This window comes from Plasmodium vivax, chromosome 12, assembly GCF_000002415.2.
Source record: "Plasmodium vivax chromosome 12, whole genome shotgun sequence".
Classification (NCBI taxonomy): domain Eukaryota; phylum Apicomplexa; class Aconoidasida; order Haemosporida; family Plasmodiidae; genus Plasmodium; species Plasmodium vivax.
The window spans coordinates 615341-639122 of record NC_009917.1 but is presented as its reverse complement, the minus strand read 5'-3'; the positions used below and the strand labels follow the sequence as shown (position 1 = coordinate 639122).

The 23782-nt window shown below is 47.4% G+C and overlaps 5 protein-coding genes and 1 non-coding gene across 6 annotated transcripts, besides 16 other annotated features; 1 reads left to right on the top strand and 5 right to left on the bottom strand.

The window, feature by feature from the left end:
• Positions 1 to 214: 214 nt before the first annotated feature.
• PVX_082860 (hypothetical protein, conserved) lies at positions 215 to 3741 on the bottom strand (the record flags this gene model as incomplete). Its single annotated transcript, XM_001614121.1, has 3 exons — positions 2997 to 3741; positions 2685 to 2880; positions 215 to 2495 (listed from the first exon to the last, which is right to left on the bottom strand). Exon 3 carries the CDS (start codon positions 2354 to 2356, stop codon positions 215 to 217), a length of 2142 nt encoding a protein of 713 aa, XP_001614171.1. The 5' UTR covers positions 2357 to 2495; positions 2685 to 2880; positions 2997 to 3741.
• Positions 2736 to 2778: a microsatellite.
• Positions 3224 to 3243: a microsatellite.
• Positions 3742 to 4386: 645 nt separating the features above from the next.
• Positions 4387 to 4410: a microsatellite.
• Positions 4411 to 5120: 710 nt separating this feature from the next.
• On the bottom strand, positions 5121 to 7467 carry PVX_082865 (hypothetical protein, conserved; the record flags this gene model as incomplete). The annotated part of the gene is made up of 1 exon (XM_001614122.1): positions 5121 to 7467. The coding sequence occupies exon 1, from the start codon at positions 7077 to 7079 to the stop codon at positions 5121 to 5123; it is 1959 nt and encodes a 652-aa protein (XP_001614172.1). The 5' UTR covers positions 7080 to 7467.
• Positions 6195 to 6268, bottom strand: PVX_082862. The gene has a single exon. It is a non-coding gene; the product is annotated as a tRNA-Arg (tRNA).
• Positions 6520 to 6592: a microsatellite.
• A 991-nt stretch (positions 7468 to 8458) lies between the features above and the next one.
• PVX_082870 (hypothetical protein) lies at positions 8459 to 9156 on the top strand. Its single transcript, XM_001614123.1, is given in 2 exon segments — positions 8459 to 8486; positions 8503 to 9156. The coding sequence occupies 1 exon segment, from the start codon at positions 8628 to 8630 to the stop codon at positions 9048 to 9050; it is 423 nt and encodes a 140-aa protein (XP_001614173.1). The 5' UTR covers positions 8459 to 8486; positions 8503 to 8627; the 3' UTR covers positions 9051 to 9156.
• A 168-nt stretch (positions 9157 to 9324) lies between these two features.
• On the bottom strand, positions 9325 to 13203 carry PVX_082875 (hypothetical protein, conserved; the record flags this gene model as incomplete). Its single annotated transcript, XM_001614124.1, has 11 exons — positions 12695 to 13203; positions 12212 to 12288; positions 12037 to 12126; positions 11723 to 11848; positions 11553 to 11573; positions 11300 to 11398; positions 10569 to 11128; positions 10207 to 10358; positions 9801 to 10015; positions 9626 to 9683; positions 9325 to 9341 (listed from the first exon to the last, which is right to left on the bottom strand). The coding sequence occupies exons 1-11, from the start codon at positions 12975 to 12977 to the stop codon at positions 9325 to 9327; spliced, it is 1698 nt and encodes a 565-aa protein (XP_001614174.1). The 5' UTR covers positions 12978 to 13203.
• Positions 9391 to 9418: a microsatellite.
• Positions 13204 to 13766: 563 nt separating the features above from the next.
• On the bottom strand, positions 13767 to 15611 carry PVX_082880 (protein kinase, putative; the record flags this gene model as incomplete). Its single annotated transcript, XM_001614125.1, has 1 exon — positions 13767 to 15611. One exon carries the CDS (start codon positions 15609 to 15611, stop codon positions 13767 to 13769), a length of 1845 nt encoding a protein of 614 aa, XP_001614175.1.
• Positions 13898 to 13950: a microsatellite.
• A 228-nt stretch (positions 15612 to 15839) lies between the features above and the next one.
• Positions 15840 to 15868: a microsatellite.
• Positions 15869 to 17057: 1189 nt separating this feature from the next.
• Positions 17058 to 17104: a microsatellite.
• Positions 17105 to 17151: 47 nt separating this feature from the next.
• Positions 17152 to 17187: a microsatellite.
• Positions 17188 to 17831: 644 nt separating this feature from the next.
• Positions 17832 to 17852: a microsatellite.
• Positions 17853 to 18029: 177 nt separating this feature from the next.
• Positions 18030 to 18054: a microsatellite.
• A 1470-nt stretch (positions 18055 to 19524) lies between these two features.
• Positions 19525 to 19579: a microsatellite.
• A 1060-nt stretch (positions 19580 to 20639) lies between these two features.
• Positions 20640 to 20668: a microsatellite.
• A 70-nt stretch (positions 20669 to 20738) lies between these two features.
• Positions 20739 to 20761: a microsatellite.
• Positions 20762 to 20850: 89 nt separating this feature from the next.
• Positions 20851 to 20891: a microsatellite.
• A 1196-nt stretch (positions 20892 to 22087) lies between these two features.
• Positions 22088 to 22112: a microsatellite.
• Positions 22113 to 23782: the final 1670 nt, after the last annotated feature.

Here is a 23782-nt window from a genome sequence, read left to right as displayed (position 1 = left end):
TACGCAGCTTCGCATTGCACTTGTGCTTTTTCCCCCCCTTTAACAACCATCTTTGCTCCTTTAAAAACGCCCAAGCGTAAGCGGCAAGGGCGACTCACCTGCAGTGCCTAATTCGACTCTGGGCAACCCCCCCATTGTGACACTCTTCACATGCCTCTGTGTGGACGTTCTCCGTTCAGTTGCCCTACTAGAGTAACCGCATAAATTGTTACGCTCACTCCTCTGGCATGTAATCATCATCGTCTCCCCCGTAGACGTCCCCCTCGTCGGAGCCACCCCCATCATCGTCTGCCCCGTAGGCGTCCCCCCCGTAGATGTCCTCCCCATCCGCGACGTCGTCGTACGACTCGTCTTCTTCATACTCGTCGCTCTCCTCTTCGTCCTCCTCGAGGGTCTGCTCCTTCATCCTATCTGCGTCGTCGTCGTCGCCCAATCGGTTAATGCCGCTAACCGGGCTGACGCCGTCGAGGTCGGTACGCGCGCCGCGTTTACCCCCAACCGGATCGGCCTGCTCGCCGCTTCGCAGCTGGCTGGGGAGAAGCGGACTACCCCCCACCCGCTCGATCTCCTTCAACTTGTGCAGTTCGTCGAAGCCTGTCCTTTTGGTGATGACCCCTTCGTCTTCCTCATCATCACCGCCTAAAGGTGCAACCATTTCGGGGTCCCCTTCAGGTGCAGGTAAGTCACCCCTGATGGGGGCCTCCTCAACTGGCTCTGATTCTCCCCCCAGTTTGTTCTCCATCGCAGCCTTAAGCACAATATGGCCCCGAAGTTCATCCTGGCTGTCCTTCAGAATGACCTTATCGATGGTATGCACATCTACATTTTCAATCCGCTCATAATTAACGTTTATAATTAAGTGAAAGACGCTAGGGGATCCAAGAAGAATACCCTCCAACGGAGGAAACCTGCTTTCTTTAAAAAAAACGGCGACTTCTTTCCCAGCATGACTACACCAGTCCCTCCTACACACGAGGATGTTTTTACTCGGCAAAGACGAAACGACTAACTCAAAAAATGGCAAAATTATAATTTCTTCGTCGATTTCCAGCTCCTTCAACCTTTCGGCAATTTTTTTCACTAGCTGTTTTAGGTCAAATAGAGTTATTTTGTAATTTTTCCCCTGCGTTTCATCTGCAGTGACAAACACTTCTACCTTCCCGGCATACCATGTTACATCGTAGAGGTCCAATTTGGATGGCCTTCTCACCTCTTTCATTGGGTAGTCATACATGATGACGTCTCGCATCACTTCTTCCGCTCTCTTTCTCCATCTGCAGCGCAGCGAATCGTCCCACTCGTATAGCATATTTTCCACCGGCGACTTTGCCTTTGTGTACAGCACGTTTTCCTCCAGCAGTCTAACACTCTGCAGTAGGTGTTCTGCGCTGGTTTCGCTGTTCGGTTCGCAGTTCGTTTGGCACTTCGTTTGGCTGTTCGTTTGATTGCTCACCTCGCAGCTCATCTCGCCGCTCTCCTCGCCGCTCGTCTCTCCGCTCCCCTCCTCGCGCAACTTCTCCACGCTGGAGAGCCCCCTCTCATCCCACAAGGCGAACTCGTCCGGCAGCTCCCCCCTCCGCTGCGCCTCCTCCCTCCGCTTGGCCTCCCTATGCTGCTCCAGCTTCTCCCGTCTCTTTTCCCAGTACAGTCGCCTGAACCGTTCAGGCAGCAACTTCACTTCCTCCTCCGTCAAGGTCCATGTGCTCCTCGAGTAGGTCTTCCGTTCCGCCCACTTGACCATTTCTTCCTTCGCCTCCCTCAGCGTTTTGATCTCCTTCTTGAAGTATAACCTTCTGATGTCTTCGACGGATACAGCGGGGGGGGCCTTCGCGGTGGGTTGATCGCCAGGGGGGTCTCCACCGTTCGTCGCTTCTTTCGCCGCGGCCGTCGCTTCATCCACCGCTGTCGTCGCTTCATCCACCGCGGTGGTCGCTTCCCCCTCCGAAAGGAGCTTCTCCCTGAAGGCCCGGTACCCCGCCTTGTCATACGTTATGTTGTACTCCAGCTCGAGGTCCGTTTTCTCAAACTGAAAGTCATTTTCATTCCTCCTCAGTTCATCCGTGGAGGGCCAAGGAGCTATTCCCCTGAACGTCGCATCATATTCGGTGAGATCATTCTCTTCGTCCCTCTCATCAAAGCAATCCACGATGGCAAATTCTACCCTCGGGTCGATGAGGGACAACAGCGAGTGATGCACCTTCTGTCTATCCTTTGCAGAAACTTTTTTAACCAAACAAGGGTGGACGTACTTGCTAAAATTGGTATCTTCAATGTAGTCTTCAATGGTCGGTTCAGGCAACGCTTTCATTTTTTTTATTTTTTTTTCATTCCATTTGGTGAATTCCTCCGAGGACATTTTTCCCACCTCTGTTGCATTGTCGGGGTATTTTTCGCCCTCCAGTTGGTTTGCTCCACTTGGGGGGTTCTCTCCATCGGGCTGCTCATCCTTCGTTTGCCTCGTGTACAGATTATCAGGCACGGTGATGTAGGGGTATCTGCCAGTGGAGGGGTGGGGAGGATAAGACAAGTCAGGCGTTGGCAGGTGGGAAGCGCGGAAGAATGGAATGCCAACGGTGTAGATGAGATTATCCCCACGAATTAGCGATTACGTAGAGGTACACTACACACAAAGGGTGTTCGAAACTGCCAAAAGGGGGGGTAGAGACCCCTAGGGGGAGACTCACCATCCGGGTGGACACTTACATCGGCTCGGGAGGAAGGTTGTACTTGAAGTACTCCTCTGGGATTTTATTTTCTGTCAAGTGGGTTATTTTTATAGAGTAAAGTCTCTGCCCCTTTTTCTCGCTTATTTTACTTGTCCTTATATTGTTCACGCCACATCGGCTGCTTCGCTTTTTCCATCCGCCTCGGGGAATTAGACTGAGAAGGGGTAGGCAACGAGGTTCTCATCGGTTTAATCTTATAACCACAAGGAGGTGCATTTCTAATGGGAATTACACTCCCAGTTCTACGCGACGGGAGAGGTGAGCACCTACCTGCGGTCTCCATAGGGCACAGCGAAGCCATAGCAGAGGGGCAAGAAAAAGAAGGCATGAAAAAACAGGCTTAAAATTTTGCAAAACGTTCTTCCCTCAATTTGACACGAAAACATGTTCAGATGGTTTCTACAGGTGAACGGAACTGAGCTTCTTGGGCACAGCTCCACCGCTTATTCAAGTCTCTGTTGGACGTACGGGTGTGTGCTCCTCCTTTTCACGCGCTACACACACGTGGCGTCCCTCCCCCGTTACGTTGCCGCTACGCATGTATGTACGGTTCACACGGGGGGAGGTGGGAGGAGGGGAAAACTAACATTGCATCATCATCATCTGCTGCTGCCGGGGCGTCCTCTTCAAGTGGCTAAACGGGCAAAGCAGCGTCGGACGCGTTGGAAGAGTGGGAAGCGTCGCCAGCATTGATAGCATCAGTAGCATCTCTAGCGGGGGTTCCTTCTCTCCAATCTGTACACATGTCGACGGGGGCGATGGGCCCGATTTCCCTTTTTAAAATTTTCTAAAAAGGGGGAAAACGAGTTGGAGGTATGAACAAATGGGGCCTCCTGACGCATCCCTATTTGGCAACCTATTGACTATGTAAAAATAAAGCAAGTACAGCGGCAGAGAGAAAAAAATACTCCCATGTGATGTAAAGCGCCAACAGGGGTGGCCACTTCACGCAAACAGAATTCCTTTCGCACAATTTGGTAAAGTGAAAATGAGAATAAAAGCTCATTTGATCGATTGAGAGGGCATCCATCCAATCGGCTTCGCAAATTGGGGGTGCACATGAGGGGAGTAACATTGCCCCTTTGCCTACACCCATAGGTATGTTCACTCCGATTAGGGCCTCCTGGGGAGCCTACTTTATCTGCCCCTCCTCTCCCCATTCACTTCTTCCCCCCAAATGGGGTGTAAAAAAAGTAACCGTAGAGGTTTCCTCAAGTGGGTTCCCCTTCAACATTTGCGAGTTATCAGTTCAGGGCGAGAAGGCACTTTAAAAGTTGGCCAAACGGACAGGCAAGTTTGTTCCAAGCAAAGCTAAGCCAAGCCCGGCAATGACGCAGGACCTGCTGTGCATGTGAGCTGCCCACGGAGTAACCCTGCGTGTGCCCTCGCTGCAGCCACTTTTGCGTAAAAATGAGTGGGACGGGGACGCAATGGTTTTTCTCTGACCCCCCATTCGCGGCAGCCGCTTCGCCGAAGTGCCATTTTGCACATTTCACGATGGGGGGAAGAATACGGGGAAATAATGTACCGTTGCTCCACTTGGTGGGGTCCCCCCCGGTGCAGGCGCAGCTCCATAACGGCATGCACAACGACAAAAAAAAGGATAAAAAAATGGGTAAAAAAATGGGTAAAAAAATGGGTAAAAAATGGAGTATACCAAATGAACAGAACCGAATGAAGTGCAACTCCCCCGAGTGCAACACATTTGCGGAGGCACATTTGCCGAAACGTATTCAACACCCACGGGAGTCAACGTCAGTTGTGCCACTTCTCAGACATGCACACGCATATAGCCACACGGCGGCATTCTCCCTTCATGTGGGTGACGGGGGTCCTCCCTCCCCTGCGGTGCCGCACACGCCATTTTGGCAAACTGCGGCAGGGGCAACTGCCAATTTGAATAGCAGCTGGGGGGGAAGCAAAACGGGAGGTACATGGTAAGCTACGCTTCTGCGGGGAAATCGCCCTAGAATCGTTCGCGGTGATGAAGGGGCGACTCTGATGGGAGTGCCAAGCGGGGTTCGGACACTCACGCTTCGTCGCTTCGTCGCTTCGCCGCTTTGCCGCTACACCGCTTCGCCGCTTTACCGCTTCGCCGCTTTGCCGCTTTGCCGCTACACCGCTTCACCGCTTTGCCGCTTTGCCGCTACACCGCTTCGCCGCTTTGCCGCTTCGCCGCTTTACCGCTTCGCCGCTTTGCCGCTTCGCCGCTTTACCGCTTCGCCGCTTTGCCGCTTCGCCGCTTTACCGCTTCGCCGCTTTGCCGCTTCGCCGCTTTACCGCTTTGCCGCTTTGCCGCTACACCGCTTTGCCGCTACACCGCTTCACCGCTTTACCGCTTTGCCGCTTTGCCGCTACACCGCTTTGCCGCTACACCGCTTCACCGCTCCCCCCTCAAAAGCTGTGGCGGTCCAGCTTGACGAGGTATTCGATGTCCGCGGGGTCGGCGCTGACCCACTTCTTGGGGGCCTCGCTGGGCAGGTACCAGTCGACCTCGTCGACGTTCTTCGTGACGGATGCCTTAATGATGAGCTTGAGGAACTCCTGTCTGATTTCCTCAAAGTTTTTATACACCTCATTCCGCTTCTCAATCATATACCCACAGGCCTTTGGATTATTCGTAATTTTGCTGAGGCGTAGAAATCTAGCAGCACTGCTATACTTAAACGTGGCAGTGTAAATGACCTTAAAAATCGTGAGAATATGATCCCTGAATTTGGAGGAGTTACTAGGTTCCACAAAAATGATGCAGGAGTTACATCTGTTGCTATTGCTTTTACAATTCTGTAACGAGTCTGCCAAGCTATCAAACATGTCAACGACTGAAGGAGATATCTGCAGATCTTCTTCCCAGTCACAGCTATTCCCAATATTGTCCATTCGGCAAGTGATATAATCTAAGGTACTTTTTGCGAAGATATACTTAAAGCTATTAATTTTTACAAAATTTGTTTTTACATTGCAGGGCGAAATGTTTGACTCAGCCACAAGGCCATTTAAATAACCCTCCACAAAGTACTTCATACTTAATATTTTTACAAATTCCACTTTTCTTTTTAAAAATAATTTTTTTAATTTTTCACATTTTAAAGCTTCCCTGCTAGCTAATCCGCTGAACTCCACTCCTATGTACCTTCCAACTGTTCCCCACTTTTCATACATTTGTACAGCAAGGGGGTGGTTCCCATGTCCTATCTCCATAATGGTATCATTTTCTGTAATAGGGGAAAAGAACTCCTTCTCATCTACAACGATTTTTTTAACCTTCGATTTTAGCAAATCGGTGATCATGTCTACAGCTAGCTCCGTTGTTATTCCTGTAAAGGGCCTTATTTTGTCAATCCCCTGTGTGTAATAATCATCCCAACATTTTTCCTCCTCCTCCGGTTCAAAGTCGCAATGGATGTATTCGCTCTTTGATAGCCCTGAGTAGCTCGACGTGTGGCTCGTGGTGTTATTGCTGTTCAGGTCTCTTTCCGTTCCTTCCGAATTGGATTGCTTCTCCTGCCCTGCCTTTTCATTCAGCATTTTATTTATCCTGGACTTGATCAGCCGCTCGCTTCGCTTCAGGGGGCTGCACAGGTAGGAGATGTACTCGTTCTTTATGTACTCGGGCAGCTCCTGCACGTTCGACTCCTGCATTTGCCACTTGCCCGCCAGGGCAGCGGCGCTCGTCAGGCTGGCGGCGTCCACCCCGTTGGCGGCGTCCACCCCATTGGCGGCGTCCACCCCATTGGCGGCGTACTCGCTCCTCTCCCTGCGGGGGGTGTGCAAGTAGACCAACTCATCATACATGGACTTCTTCTTTCTTTTCCTCTTGGAGACACTCCTGTTGGCCACTTGACCCCCATGCAGATCCTTCAACATTTCATTGATCTTCCTCTTATTTGTGTATTTCCTCTTGGGGGTGCTAAACATGGAGACTCTGCCGCTCTCCTCATTTTCAAATTGGAACAAATTCCCCTTGCTCACCTTCCTAGGTGTGTACACCCTCTTCTTGCTGCTATACGTTTTTACATATTTGCTACTTTCGCAGATCATATCATCGTCGTATCTTTTGCACGGCGTTTTGCTCATGTAGAGACTCATCATAACGTCGTCTGCTCCTTCTTCAAAGTTGCAGATACCCTCTCGGAGCTTCTTCAACTCGAGGGAAGGCGTTTCCTCCACCATCACTGGGAACAACTCCAGAGCTCTCCTCTCTTCCTTCTTCTCCGACAGCAAGTCATTTTTATTTTCCCCTCCTTCCATTTGCTTCTTTCTTATCTTCACCAAATTGCTGTACTTTTTTTTGGGGGGCACTCGCTCTTGCTCCTCTACGCACGCGTGCGCTGCGTCGCCCTGCCTTTCCATTATATTCCCGCGTGTTTTCAGTGGAGGGGGGGTGGCAGTTTAGCTATTTAGCTGTTTGGCTGCTTAGCTGCTTAGCTGCTGTCCAGCTGCGTACCCGTTGCTGCGCCGCTTCTTCGCCTCCAACTTCTATGCAACTTCCAACTTTTCGGACCTCCGTGACGCGCAACTCTGCCGCTGCGCCAAGCGTGAGTCCCCTCCTCTCGAAGGACATGCACACACACACACGCAGGTGTACGGGGGCACCCGCCTGGGTAGAAACTCCTACTGAGGAAGTGGCTCTTTAACAAGTGGACCCTCTTCGAGGACGCACACTAACACGGAGGCGTTTTCTCTTGTTGATATCCCCCAACTGACAAATCGCTCAAGCGTTTTTATCCTCAGTGGACACAAAAAAAAGGGAAAAAAAAAGAAGAAAAAATGAAAAAATGAAAAAATGAAAAACTTCCTGCTCGATCACGTATTTTACGCTTGCACATTCAAGTGATACATCGGTACATCGCCGTCTTGGTTAACTTCCCCTTTTAAACTCTTCAGCGTAAACTGTATGTCCATATGTGCGCCCCAGACGAGGGTCCAATTTTTTTTTTTTTTTTTTTTACAAGGTTGCCAAAATATTTGCGATGATATGCACACGTGATGAGTGTAAAAACACTACTACTAATGAGGAAGGAAAAAAAAAAAAAAAAAAAAAATGCCTGACATAATCAGAGCAGCTATTTATCGTTACATCAGTTCATCTCCGTTTTTTTGATGACTGTCACATGGGTGCTCTTTCGAGCTTTGCCAGCATGCAATGGTAAAGAAAGAAAAAAAAAATGCAGCAAAAAAATTAACTACACTTATTATGTGCCATTCGGTTAAGGAAAAACCTCCCTGTTGATGTGTGCCAAAATGGGGATGTACTTTACGGCCGGGTGATGATGCATATAATTTGTGGGCGGTCTGGCCTCCTTTCCCCGTAGCGGTAGCCCAGGTGGATTCACAGGCAGGATGCCCTTTCGACCATGGGGGTAGTGCCCCAGGGAAAGGCACAAGCGGAGGGGAACGAGCAGGGAGGTCAGCAGCAGAATGGGGATACGTGGCAATAAATGGGATAAGTGCCGATAAGCTGCGTGCCCAGGTGATCGCTCGCTCACACTTGGCTGCTGCCCGTTCACCAGACTGGGGAAAAAACAAAAGTGGGAACAGGCACCTGAAGCAATAATTTGCTAAACGGGAAAAGCCGCTATTTTTTTTATTCCATTTTGAGATTATCGCAAAAAGGTCAACTTTTTTTTTTTTTTTTTTCATTATATACTTTACCTCTTCGGCGAAACAAATACAGATCGGCGAGAAGTTACGGCCGCTTTGTTTTTTGGCTGAGGGGGGGGGCAACTACGAAGCTTTGCAATAAGGGCGCGCAAAGCGGCGAAGCATGGAAAAGCGGCGCAGCATGGAAAAGCGGCGCAGCATGGAAAAGCGATACAGCAAGGAAAAGCAAAAGCACGGCAAATCATTCATTAAGGCATAACAAAACGTGACAAAAAAAAGAAAAGGGAACAAATCTGAATGTCCATTTCGCTCGCATTTTTTTTGCGTATTTCCAGTTGCCCCCTTTTTCGAGGCAGAAATTTGCTCATATATTCGCGGCGCGAAAAATTGCTCGGTGCTTGCGCGCCCGTATGGCAAGAAAATGACGAGTCGCAAATGGGGAAAAAAAAAAAAAAAATAAAAAATAAAATCTCACTTTGCGCAGTGAAAACTTTACCTCCCCCCTGTCGATTTCCATCCTGCGTTTCCCCAAAGTTGCCTTCGTTCTTGGTGACCATCTTTTGGAAATACCCCCCAGGCAGTTGTTGGGTACACGTTTGCATATTTTTTTCACCTTTTTGGGGGCACTTTTTCGCAATTTTTTCCAACCTGGATGCAATTCTCCGCGTTTCCCATTTTTGCCATTCCCGAGCTATGCGGCGAAACGAGTCGACATTTTAAAAATCTCGCGATGAGCCAATGCGACCTCTTGCCGAGGAAGGGCAGAAAAGTACCCCCACCATTTCCCTTTTCCTCCAAAAAGGAGCTTCCCCCAAATACGCTCAGCAAAAAAAAAAAAAAAAAAAAAAAAAAAAATTCCAACAAGCCACATGCACACAAATTGCAAGCCATTATCACGTGTAAGCGGGATGATAATTTTTCCAAGTGGCCATTTTTACAACTGAAAGGATGGCAGCACTACCCATTTTGGTGAACAAAATGAACACAACAAAGGTTACAAAAGGAATATTCCTTGGTGGAAAGAAAAAAAAACAAAAACAAAAAAAAAATTGATGGGGCATATACCCACTCTGCTACTAAACAATTGGTTGTTTTTTTTCCCACATCCGAATTACACACGTGGACACTACACTTTCGCTAAATAATTGCTCCCGTTGCAGAGTCCACCGGGCCTGAGGAAGCAGAACGGGGTGTGGTCAAAAGGCAACGGTGAAGGGAGGCATAAAATTGGCGTGCACGCGCACATGTGTGTTGCTCAGAAGGGGTTATCCCCAATGCGTCTTCCCCATCCTTACCGCTGGCCCATTTTTCCGCTCGCTCAGTCGAATGCCCGACGGGAAGTCTCGTGTAAATCTGAGATGACGGCATGTGGAAGGGGAAGAAAAATATACAGTGCACATGTAGAGGCACTTTTCTCTACATATATATATGCACATGTCCGTTTAAGCACTTCCGTGGTGTGCCCCTCACCGCTGAGTTCTGGATCTCCCCTTCGCAGGGCCAATCGATGGCACAAAATTTTAGGAAATAATTTTTCTGGCTGTCCGAAACGTTTTCAAATTTGTAGTATCTTTTGCATATTTTGCTTTTGTAGCTAACTGGGGCTTTGCAATAGCCCCTTTTGCTGGAGGGCACCCAGCCAAGGGGGCACGCGAAGGAGTAATTGCGCAAGCAGTGGCCCCTCTCTGCACGGTGGGGAAGAGGTGGAGCAAAAAAAAATAGGTACATATGTACAGCGCACACAGTTTTGCGCAACCCTGTTACCTGCCCAAATGGGAGAAGTAGCACGGGGGTGTTTCCCCATGTTGAAACCCCGCATATGCAACATGTTCAGCTTTGCATTTTTTTTTTGTTAATTTTTCGATGGAGGGATTACCTTTGAAGGGGAAATCCACCTCACACGCGGTGGAGTGGGAGTCCTTCTGCTGCGAACTCATGGCAGCGAATGCAACTTCGTCGCTGCACTTGGCGCTTTTCTGGTAATTTTCTGGGGCCAGGCATAGTCCATTGTCCATGGGGGACCATCCACTGGGCGGTGGCCGCGAGAAAGGGAAAAAATAAGAAAAAAGGAAAAGAGGGAAAAAGAGGGGAAAAATGTATACTGTGAACATCCCGTTCCTGCACTCGCGCACGGGGAAAACATGGATGTTCTATACGATGATGTCTCTTTCGCACTGACTCGCTTCACCGCTCGCTTCAACGCTCGCTTCACCACTCTCCTCATCGCTCACTCCTTACATGGGGCACGGGGCGGAGTAATCCCGTTGGTACTGGTTTACCGTAACGGTGTAGGGCCAATTGACGAGGCAGACATTTTCGACGCTTCTTTTCCCCTCCGCAGAGATGTACTTCTTCAAATTCGCGATTTTTGGACAGGGCCCGTCATACTCGGTCGGTGCTTTGCATCTGTGTTCGCCAACTTGTTGCCAGTTGAGGGGGCACACATCATCAAAGTTCGTTTCGAACGTGACGGATTTGCACCTCCACCTGACGCCGCACTCTTCTTCCATTTGTTTCTTCTTCGCGATGGACAGGTTGGCGAAGTTAATGCTTCTCTCACACGGGGCGTTTGCATTTGCCCGCCCATTTGTATTCCCATTTGTACTCGCTCTTCCATTCGCCCTTCCACTCGCGCTTGCGCAGGTTCCCTTTCCCTGGTCGGTCCAGCTTATGGGGCAGGGCGCATCGTAGTCCACCCCATAGGGACACGTCTTGGGCAGGCAGGGCCAGGTGGCGTCACAAATTTCGCCCCAACTCTCCTTCTGGTGGTCATACAAGTGAGCCAGCTTGTCTTGCACCTGCATGGGGAGGCGGTGGTGGTTGAGGCGGTGGTGGTTGAGGCAGTGGTGGTTGAGGCGGTGGTGGTTGAGGCAGTGGTGGTTGAGGCAGTGGTGGTTGAGGCAGTGGTGGAGGGAAATTGATCCACGGAAAGCGGGGCCATTCTTGCTGCTCCCCCGGGAGAGACCCACCTTGCGGCATGGCCCTTCATACGAACTCAAGGGGACGCATCCGGAACTCGTTCGGAAGAAGTGAAGCGGGCAGGGAAGCGAAAAATCTTCCAGACAAGCCTGGCAAGTGGAAAGGGGAAAGAAAAAGGTCCCCCCCAAAAAAAAAAAAAAAAATCTCATATGTGGAGAGCACAGGTGGGCAAATGACGGGACATACAAAAGGGGGAGTAGAAAAAATCGTTTCTTAATTTTGCCCATTTCGTGTGAGTCGTACTTCCTCAGAGTCCTCCATCGCCTCGAAAGGGGAAAAAAGAGAAAAAAAAGGAGAAAAATATTTAAGCATTCCTCAGAAGGGTGCCAAACGAGCTCAGAGGTGGGACCACCTAACAAACCAGGGGGTGGAAAAAGGGGCGTCTACTAAAAGCACCCATTTCGCTATTTTACCTGCTCAACTTTTTCCAACTCTCCCGCATCAAACTTTTTGTAGAGCGTGTCCTGGCTCATGGCGTTGATGACCTCCGCTTGGTACTTCCTCACATTTGTTTCTTCCTCCTCAGTTTCGCCGTCCCCCTACAGGGAGAAGTGGTGAGGCAGGCGCAGAAGAGAGTGTGTGTGGGGGGTTGTTCCCTCGTTCTATTTAACAATCGTGGGAAAGCCCCCCGCACCGCTTTGCATGTATAGATCCTCCGTACCGCTTTGCATGCATCGCTCCCCCATACCACTTTGTACATATCACTCCCCCGTTTTTTCCCCCCTACCTTATCCTGGGCGGCCGCAAAATTCTGAGCCGCTTCCTCCAAATCGTCGGACAAAAACTCGCTGTCTTCTCTCGCCTCTTCTTCATCCTCCTGAACGGGCCTTACAGTAGTAACGCATGTGGGGTGTTTATTAGCGAAAGGGAAATGAAGTGGTACGCCGTTTTCTCATTTGTACTTGACTCAGTCCGGATGTTGGCAAGTTCTCCAAGCTGTATTCCTTCTTAACTGCTTCATTCGCTTTGTGCACTGATTCTATGGGGGGTTATTATTATGCAAGAAGAAGGGGAAGCAAATGGGCCGCTCATAATGTATGCCGTGCAATTTGAGGGGGACTATGAGATAGGGGAGGTTCTCTCCACAGTTGTTTCTATTTTGTATGTCTGGCAGGTTAACTCCCCCTCGATTGTACTTCAGTTGTGCCATTTGGAGAAGTACCATTCAACCGATTTTTTTTTTTTTGCATAGGCTATGAGTTACATGCAAATGGGTGTGTTTGTCTTTCTCATTATTTTCTCCTTCGTGGAGGAAACTCTCTGGTGGAGAGGACACGCTTTCAAGTTCGACGCCAAACGTACGGCCCATTTTGTTCCCCCTCCAACGAATTAGACGATAATGAGCAAAATTTTTTTTTTCCTTTTTTAAGGGGAACAGTTCGTACCTATTACACTTTCGTTGGAGAGGTCCTCCCTGTTGTTTTCCTCCTTCGTGTGAGATTCATAATTTTGAAGATGATCCCCTTTGTCTTTTCCACTTGGCGGTTGGCTCCCTATGTTGCCTATATTTCCTATGTTGCCTGTGTTCCCCCCCCCTTTTGGGTCACCCAAACTGACGTCCCCCGAAAACGTAAAGGGGACTCTTTGGCCGCTGAACGGGGCGTACGCATGTGAGTATTTTTGCACGCCTAGGCAGAAGAGGCAACTCAAAAGGGTAAGGAGATTCATTTCGGGAAAGTGGCGGAAGGAACGACCCAATGTTTGGAAGTCAGACGGGGCAGTTGACTTGCCACACGAAAAAAAAGAAACAAACAATTAGACGGTTCAGCTGGTTAGCGGTTGGACTGATTAGCGGTTGGACTGATTAGCGGCTGAGCTGCTTGGCGAACGTGGAACTATTTTGCCCCCTTCCCCTTCGAGCTCACAAGAGTGTCGCTTTTTTATGCACACGTGCGATGGTCACCTCCGCAGCCGCTTCCGCAACTGCTTTCGCAACTGCTTCCACAATTGCCATGTTTTACCTTTTCTCACTTCATTTTTTAATAAATTAGCAATTTCGCAGAGAAAAGAGGTAGACAATATGCACTTCGGGGGTGCACCCCCCCATGTGCCTGAGCTGTACCGCCATTATCACCTTAACAGTGCCCACATGTAGATACACCATCCGGGGGGGTTGGCAAAAAAAAAAAAAAAAAAAAAAAATTCGCTCGATTGCCGCCCAACCGATTACACAAACACAGGTAGCTAATTTTACTTTTTTTATAGTTTCCAATTTGTCCATTTAAAAAGTCAACGAGTGGAGTCTCCCCCCAAAAAAGGGAGGCGCACTCACGTGGGGCATAAATGTGTGCATATGGTCGTGCAGCCGGTCGGTTGCATCCGATCAGTTGCAGTCTACGCTGAAGGGGGAGCTCTTCCCGGGAGGCGTGTCACAAAAAAAAAAAAAAGAAGGAACAAACGGGGGATGCAAAAGGGGTGGAGTGAAAAAAAAAATGCCGCTCAACCCTGTGGGCCCCTCTATGGCTCTGCGAACCAGGGATGGTTGAGGGCCTCCTCGGCGGTAATGCGCGTGGCGTAGTCAAAGGTGAGCAGACGCCGGAGCAGATTTCTCGCGTTTGCGTTGGGCAGCCCCACGCCCGAGGGGTCTCTCTCCTGCAGGATCCGCTGGAACTGCTCGTCGTCACACGGGGGAGCAAGCGGCGCGTGCGCGCGCGAGTGTTGGTACATCAGTTGGTTCATCTGGGCGGCTGTGCTTACTGGAGCGGCTGTGCTTATCGGCGCGCCTTTGCGCATCTCCGCGCTACTAGCGCAGTCCGCACAGGTGGGCCCCTCGCGGCGGTGCAAATCTGCGCCGGTGACATCCTCGTGGGGAGCTTTCCCGGAGTGGCCACCCAACCTGGGAGAGGTCACCAAACGGGAGTCGCTCAAATGCAGACAGTTGGCGTCTTCACAAAGGGGAGAGGCATCGGGGAAGAAGGGGACCAACGAGTTATACGTGCTGGCAAGGTACCTCCTCCGCCAGTTGCTCAACGTGTGGTTCTTCAAATGAACCAAATTGAAGGAGAGAAAATAGTGTAGAGCATTCAAAATGGTGTTGTTCTTATAAATGGAGGAATGGGGTAGTGTCTTCCCCCGTTTGAGAGAAACCATTCTGTTTGAAGGTAAGCTCCAGGGCATTAAACACAACTCGGAAAGGCTTTGCAAAAAGATCGCCTCTTTTAATGCCTCCGGGGTTGCATGCTTGGCGTAGAAATTATGCAGCTTCATTTCATTCCTTTTATTTTTAACTTCGAGAGGATTTTTGGTGCCCAAGACGAACTGCAGAAATACGATGCCTATGCCCCACATGTCGTAGTAAGGCAGGCGATTAAAATTTCTTTTCATGTGCCCAAAAAGGGACTCCGGTGGTTGGTACCCTTCTGTCTCTTCATTTTCCGAAGGGGGAAATAAAAAATCGTCACTGTTATACTGTACTGCACTACCCCAGTCACCAATACGAACGGTGAAGGGGGTGCTTGGCGAAACGAAAATGTTTTCCATTTTTAAATCCCTATGAGTGATCCCCATCTTATGTGCGTTGTTAACTCCTTTTAAAATTTGGTGCATTAAATCTCTTAGTACCCGCATGCCAATGCTTTGCTTCTTGATGCTCCACCATAACTTACTGGGGGTTAACATCCCCCCTTTGTTTTTGTCTACGTGGAATAGGTGATTGGCTAGCGAGTACCCCTCATTTGCAAAAACCAGCCACACATACTTCTGTTCCTCTTTCCCATCATCTGTCCTTTCATATTCTGTAAAGAACTCAATAAAGCGACTTACATTTGGGCAATTTTTAAGAAGCTCTCCAAAGTAGATTTCCCTCTTTGCACTCGCCTCCGATGCTTCTTCATTCTGAAGAATTAGAATCTTCTTTAACACCACATCTTTAAAGGGGGACTCCTTATTCATATTTATTGCGTACCAGATTTCCCCAAATGCTCCGCTTCCCATTTTTTCCCTCACCGTGTAGTTTAGCTTTTTCGCCTCGTATCTCCTTAGGCCCCTCCTCAGCTCAGAGTCCGTTTTCTCCACATGGCTGAGGAATAACCGCTTGGCAAAATCGATCATTTTGTACGTCCCCTTTAGCCACGCCATCCGAGGGGAGAACTTCCCTTCGCTCGGCGGTTTTCTTTTTCCAATTTCGCCTCTATCCACTTCACTGGAGGTAATATCCCCTATGTACTCCTTCTGCTCGTAATCATAGTGGTAGTAAATTTGCACCTCTGATGGGTTGGACCCATAAATCGATTTGGTGGGTCCTTCCCCAAATTTGTCACTTCGCAACCGTAAGGCGTAGAGCGAGTGATCCGCGTTTACCATGCAGTTTGTGCATGTCTGGTCGGCTGCTACCCCCTGCTCCAGTGCCGCACGCGGCATGAAGATGACATCCAGTTCGTGGAGGCTGCTCCCCCTCGTTTTGCGGAACACGTCCTTTATCTTCTTCGTCAGTAGGTACTTGTCGTTCAGCAGGTCGCGCCGCTTGGCGGGTCCCTCGCGGGGGGGCTCTCCAAAGGGGGAATTCCCAATAGGGGACCCTTCACTTGGGGAATGGCCGTGCTTCCCCCCTCGCTTCATTCCTGCGGGGTGCGCCCCCGACTCCCGTGGGAGCTCCTCCATCCCCCTCGCCTGGGCAAAGGTCACACCGAACAGCCCCCCCAACGGCAAAGGTGACATCCCCCAACCGGTCGGCCCCTTCACCGCTAAACAGACATACTTGCAGATTTTCTTAACAAATGCGGACACCTTTGTGCGGGCACCCTGGGGAAGCAACTCTGCGTTGGGTGGAAATCCCCAACGAGGGTGGAAACAACTTTTCTGTAGAGTCCCCCACACAGCAGCAATGTTCCCCAAAAGGGGGGCCACCTTATTGAAAAGAGTTGCAACCCCTTCCCCGCCTTCTTCCTCTGGGGTATCACTAAATGGGGATGACGCCTTCCACCGCGGTACGGTCAGCCAATTTTTCAAAAACAACAGGTGGAACAAATGTGCGGGGTTAAATTCGGGCCACTCAATTCGCTCGTCCCACTCGGACGGACTGGCGCTGCTTCTAAACGCACGGAGAATTGTTAAGTCATGAAGCAGGTGCACAAGTGGGGGGTGGAAACGGTTTACCACGGTGATTACGCCACAGAGGATAGAGATATATAAGATGTGTGGAAATAACTTCATTTTATTATTTCATTTTATTGTTTTATTTTATTTTTTTTTTTTCCCTCTTCGAAGGTGCGAAGAAGCAGGAAGAAACCACCTTTTGTTTGGCCCTCTTCTAGTATTCCCGCTGTGGGGCAAACTGAGCAAACATAAGACGACCGCTTGGGACCGCTTACCCCCGCTAGTGACACATTTTCACCCCCAATGTGCAGTGATCCGCTGGGGAGGGGGCACATAATGCGAGGCAGTATCTCAGCCAGGAAGGTGAAGAACCCCAGGGTAAAAAGATACCTCGCATGGGTTACATATGCTTTTTTTTTATTTATTATTTATTTATTATTTTTTTTTTTTTTTTTTTTTCTCCGCCACGTGAGGATACATACCCACCACCGCGTCGGGGCGTATCTGCTGGAGAGGCTCACCTGAATGGTACTCTTGCAGGAGGTGGAGCCTGGCAAGTGCGTTTGTATCGCCGTAAAGTGGGCTGCCTAGGGTTGAATTGACCAACCCAGGGGGATACATACGCGTAAATGTGTACCCACAAAAGCGCACCCACAAAAGCGCACCCACAAAAGCGCACCCACAAAAGCGCACCCACAAATGTTTGCACACACCTGTGCATACGCTTGCGCTCAACAAACGAGAGGTGAAGCCGCAGGGGAACTTCCACCCGACGTACTCGGAGGAACGACCCCGCTTCGTCCCGCAATTTGTAAAGACCCAGATTGTCACTTTCACTTTGGAGGGGTCCCTCACAGCAAGAAAGAGAACATCCCATATGTCACTCCCATGTTAACCAGTTTTCCTCAAAATAGAAAAAAAAAAAAAAAAGTTCATAAAACTGTTTTGAAGGGGCGCTAACGGGGCATACGCATCTGCTTCACTAGGTTAGTTCCCCTAAGCGGGGCATGCCCCTTTACAACCTCTAATTTGTACCCACTATTGCATCACCAGGGAGGAGACAGGAATACAAATGGGCAGATGCAGCCCCTTATACGATTCACCAAACGGGTTGACTACCCGTGAGATGTTCCTCTTAAGCGAGGCACACTCAGTTATGTGGTCCCGCTACCCTGCCAACCAGGGAGGCAGAACTTTTTTGTAGCGACTAGGCCCCCGTTAACAATCGTGAGCCCACAAGGGGTAGCTCCCCGTTTGCTACGTTATCGTGTGAATTGGCACTTTTAACGCGTCGAATTTAAGACACACGAGGATGGGTGCTTTATTTTCCTTGCTACACTCGTTGAGCGCATGGGGACCTAACGCCTGATGAGGGTCCCCATAATAATGTACCTATGTGTGAACCTATGAACTTCCCCTCTCGGCGTCACCCCCCCAGGAACAACTTCATTTTCTTCTGCGCATTGGGGAATATGATACGACTGCCCAGCGAGTGTCCCTTTTTCGGCCACATGCACAGATTAACTTTGCACACGTGGGTTCTACTCTGTTAAGGGGGCACCGAACAGACAGTATGTGCCTCGCTGGGGGGTTTCAATAGAGCTATACATTATCACGTTAGGAAGAACTACCCCCATGATGGGGTGTTATTAAAACGGGGATGCAACTGTAGGGGCCACCTCGGAATGTTTTTTCCCCCATTGAGGTGATTACCCTTCCATTTGTGTACCCACCTGTACGGACTTCTTTTTCCGCACGTCATTTGAAGTTCCTCCCTCCCAATGGTTAACAGCGTTTCCGAGTGGATGACCAATGTAGCATCAGCCCGTGCGAACTGTTTGCTCGCATATCCGTGCTTCCTACACAATGTGGGTGCGACGCAGGGAAGGTATTCCACGGCTAGCCATTCCGATAATCACCATATGGCATACACAAAAGTATCATTTTATTTTCCATTTTTTTTTTTTTTTTTTTTCTACAAGTGGGTAATTTCTTTGTATATCCCCTGCTCATTCTTCAGAGCACACAGTTGGCTAGTCACTGATACACGTTGATGCCAAAATGGAAAGAGGGCTTCCCTCCCTTTCGCTAGTATATTTTTATTTCCACACGGAAGAGTATATACGTATAAGTACTTTTTTTTTTTTTTTTCCAAACAGAAGGCGGAGAGGTAGCTATCCTTTTGTGTTTGGGAAATTAACTCGTGGGAAATTTTTTTTTTTTTTAAGTTACCTTTTGGAAGGAAAAATATGGGTATGGAAAAAAAGAAAAACACAGTTGAACACGTGGAACCATTACATTACTGTTTGGCCATTTAGGGAAAAAAAAATAAAATAAAACGAAAAGAGAAGATAATTGCGGGGTGGAAAAAAACATGATACGTTATTATACCACATGGCAGTAAAGTGCGTGGCGCAGAAATGTTGGGATTTTTCCACTCGTGCTTGAGAATAAGGGGTGGGGAAGGTAGCTCCCTGCTTACGCAGCGCATGTACATTTGTAATACCTGTTCCTGTTCCCACCCCAATTTGTGGCTCTCATTTTTGCCGGGCACTTCGCACGGTGAAGTTCTCTTCCGAAGTGCCTTACGGCATATATTATATACCGACTGGAGCCAAATGCTGCTCCTCATATTGCCTCGCGCATTTTAGCCCTGCTGGCCGAAATGAAGCAGACTGTTAGTTCCCCTAATTTTTTTGAAAGCAGCGTAGCTCAGAGGAAGAGTGGGGGGCTCATAACCCCCAGGACCGTGGATCGAAACCACGCGCTGCTATAATTTCACCATTAAATATTAAACCCATGTACCTGCATACAATTATATGTATTATATTATATTACATATAGCATTGCACGTGTACACAAGGGGAAAAATTAAGAGAAAAGAAAAAGGGGCATATAAAGAAAAGAAAGGTAAGCAAATGAGAAAATAATTGGCATTTTTTCTTCCCCTTTTGTTGTAAATTTTTATATAAGATAATTCATACGTGCTGCTCTTCTTCGCTTCTGCCCTTTTGGTTACCTTCCCCGCGCGCCATTCTCATGCAGTGCATAAGGGTAAAACATACCACAATTTTCGCACTTCGCGCAACAGGAAAAAAAAAAAAAAAAAAAACACTTTTGTATTTACTTCCCAATTTGGTTAGGACAACATTCACGCAGCGCAGGTTAACAAGGAAAAGTTGGAAAGAAGCATTTTGTGTAGCGTGCCCCATTACGAAAGCATACATACAAAGGGGCGCGCATAATGGTGAATAGTAGTAGTTTTTTTAGGGGATTTTTTTCATACTTTATCAATTTTGCTTTTTTTTTTTTTTTTTTTTATTTTGTGAAGGCGCATTTTGCTCTTCTTAAAAAATAGCAAAGGCGTATGAACAATTACTTAAACGTCAACGAGGTGTTTACATGCAAATGCGTACTGGTACATTGCATCCACGTTGACCTCACCGTGGGGAGAAAAAACACAATTGCGCTTTTAACGGTTGTTATATTAGTGAACGAAATGTGCAAAAGGGTTTCTTTTTTTTTTTTTTTTATTATTTTTTTTATTTTTATTTTCCCCCCATTCGATAAACGAAATGGAGAACGCGCTGGTTCCCATTCGGAAGCGCTTCTTGAAGACCAGTTGGCGGACCTCTCCTTTCGCGCGAGCGTGCCCAAGGGAAAAAGCGCTCCCTGCTCATGAGTGTATATGCGTGCACTGTGCATGCATGTGGGGAGGCCAACCATTTGAAGGGCACGCACCCCTCAGCGTTCGCGCCCATGTCACCCTTGGCAAATCTGATTTTCCACCTCCCTTGCAAACGTCCGTACACGCTTTGCGAAGACATTTTCCTTTCGGGGCCATCCCGAAGTCAGAGCAGATCGATTTTCGACACACCCGGGGCGGTGAGCAGTTTTCGCAAAATGGTCACCATTTGTTAGCAAGCTGTTGCAATAATTTTTTTTTTTCATCTTCACACAATTTTTGCATCACTTACCCGTTTGGAAAAAAAAAAAAAAAAAAAAAAAAACGTAAGAATTTAATGTGCACATGGTGAATACGCTCAACTTCCGTGGATATACCTGCCGGAGTAATTCCCCTCAGTGGGACACAAAAGTTATTTCGGTTTTGTCGCCACTGGTTAACCATCTCCTGCGTGAGAGGCATATACGCGCGATGCGCCATAGGAACATTCCTCACAGTTACTGCTGAGTTGTATTGGCAGAACGGCAGAACATTTCTCTCGGTGGAGTAGCACCCTAATCGAAGCAGATGGCAGAACGAGAGGGCAATTTTTCACTGCTTAATTGGTGTGACAAAAGGTGGAATGTGCACCGAGGGACACACTCGTTTGGGTTATCATAAAGAGAAAATATCTCCTTCGACTTCGAATTCGCTAACATTTTAAATCCGTATGGTCCTCCCATGTGTATATGCTACCATTTGTCCTTCACCCATGTCATGTCAGCAATTAAAAAAAAAAAAAAAAACACCCAGCCATTTTGCCATGCATACCCGTTGTGTACCTGTTTATACGTCAATCTTTGCGAAGGCAACACAAAAAGGGAGAGAAAAAAAAAAAAACGGCTTCACAATTATTCTCAACAATGATAACCATTGCGTATACATTTACCCCTTCGCCGTTCAATCCAGCCGTTTTTTTTTTTTTTTTTGCGCTCAAATTAGGAAAAAAATGTTAACCTTCGACAATAAGCCGTCCCCGCTACCCCTCTTACTATTAACACAAACGCGGTGTAAGAATTCGAAAAATTCAACAAATAAGTTTTCTTTCCAATTTTGCGAGGTACGCTTCCATAACGAGGAAGTAACGGCCCACTTTAAAGGCAGATTTATCTTTTTAAAAAAAAAAAAAAATTTATTACCTTATATATATAATAATAGTCAGTTTTATAGTTGCGTGGCTTTCCTCCACGGGGCCATTTTGCCTGGTGCAAAAATGGGGCTACTCCGGGAATTGAACCCGGGACCTCTCGCACCCAAAGCGAGAATCATACCACTAGACTAAGTAGCCATTAATTTATGATAGTATCTGCAAAGGGCAGGAAGTGCGTCAATAGAGTGACCACAAAAATTTTACTTCTTCCCTTGGGCGCTGCTCCATTGGATTCATTGCGCGGTTAAAAACTTCCTTTTTAACTTATTCACGAAACGAAAAAAAAAAATAAAATAAAAAAAAACAGTGGTGTGTTTTTCGCAGTGAGTACAATTTGTTCGCAGCTCCTTGACAGCTGCGTGTGCGCGACGAACATGCGTAACTTAAACAACTTGGTAAAGAGTTGTTTCATTGTTACACTGTTACATCAGGGCCAATGTTGCTCCATTCGCCCCAACACTGCTGCCAATTTGTGATTAAAAGGAGTATATTTTTTTTTTATGCGCCATTTGTCGCGTTGCCGCGTTGTCGCATTATCGCTTATTTGGTCAACTAACATATTTGCACCATCGTGGCTGCATGCTGGATAAAGGGAAAAAAATTCCAACAGGTTGTTTGGCAAATGCGCCGAAAGGAAAAACGAAGTGCAGAGGAATGGGAAGGCCACATGCGGACAGTCAACACAACGCTGAACGCTGGTTCGTGAAAACGCAAATTTTATACACTCCTGCGAAAACTCAAATGAACGGAAAAGTGTTAATGATGACGCAATTTTATTTCATTTCGCGAATCTCATGTTAGCATCATTCATCTGTAGAAATTTCCAAAAAATTAACCCCAATGGCGTCATAATTTAACGCAGTTTGTAAAACGTTTTTCAATAGCGAAGGAGGATTAAGCAGGTGTGTTATGTGAAACAATGTGCTGTGTACTTCGAAGTGCCCGGTGAACTGCGGGCGAAGGTCTCGGAAGAGTCACCCCCAAAGGATCGCGCACAACGTGGGGAAAAGCGCGAAATGGAAAGGGGCAACGTTGAAAGGAGCAACATTGGAAGGAGCAATGTGGGAGAGTTAAATTAATGGGTAAGCTTTTCACCCTTTTGGTTAATCTTCTGAACGGAGAGAAAAAAAAGTATGAACAGGAAAAAAAAAAAAAAAAAACTAGCCATTTTTCCCACCCCAATGTGGGGGCTAACCAAAAGAGCTCATCGGGGACTGCAGGAAAAGCTTCCCCATTTCGATTCAGCAAAATTATCCGTTAAGGGAAAAGACGTTTCCCTATTTTTCTATGCCCATCTGTAAGTGTGTCTTTTAAAGAAGGGAACTTTTAACGGGCACATGCCGCATATGTGGGGTGATCATGATGGTTGTACATGCACACAAGGATTTTTGTTTGTGTATATAGGAGCCTTTTCTATCCCATTTTTGTTTCATACAATGGTCGCGATTTTTCGAAGGAGAGAAGGGGAAGAATTACCAACTCGTTACCTGGTTTCATCACCTCTCTTCTAAAATGCACGCCTCACCCCGTGGCAATTTCGATAGCTAGCCATATGCGCACAACTAAAGGAAGAGCGTGTGACCAAAAAAATTTACATTACACCGAATAGCAGTTGTGCCCTGATCGATGAACGAAAATGTTCAGAATTCGAAACGTGCTAATTGTAAAACTAGCACTGATGGGGAGGAAGCAACTTTTGTTTGCCAATTTATTAAACCATTTAGACAGCATTTGTAACCTTTAAAAAAATGGCGATTAAGGAAATTTTCATTTTTTAAATAAAACGGTAAAATTGTCTACGTTCATTGGTTCGCCCCTTTGTAGGCATGTAAGTTTCAATTCGCAGGGAAAACTGCCCCAAAGATTCACAATTTTGTAAATTTTTTTCCAAATTGGTTTTTATTTTTCCTATATTGTGGCCATTCCATGTTAGTATAGCCGGCTGTGTAGGCAAAACTGGACAGGCGTGCATTTTCGCATCGCACACAACCTGTTCGCCATTTTTTCCGCACATTATAACCCCTGTGTGCAGGTCTAAGACAGCGTTAAAGGGGACTCCATTTTATATGTACAACGCGAAGTTAGTGTGTCTACCCCTCTGCCCGTTTTACATATTTATTGAAAGTATGGGGGGTGTAAATTCGTAAATGAAATTTCTATTTTCGACTGTCTAACTATTACGCATGGAAATTCCAAAAAAAAAAAAAAAAAGGGTACAAACAAATTTGGGAGTAAAATCGAAAATTTCGCAAAACCTCGTAAGATGAACTAAAATTTATTAAAAATTCGAACCTGTGTCTGCGTACAGAACTGATGAGAAGTCACACATTGGTGCTTTATAGAATTAAAAAAATTTGGGGAATCATTCAAATATTGGGAATTAACCAAAATTGGAATCATTAAATTTATAAGTAAAAATTTAGACAAAAACGTTACACAACGGAGAGTGCGGCTCGCGCGATCATTAAATTGGTAAAATTTAAAATGGCAGTGTGACGAAGTCAAAATTGTGTAAACAAATAGATGTACATCGAAGCTAAGCGAGGAGTCTTTGTACATTTATTT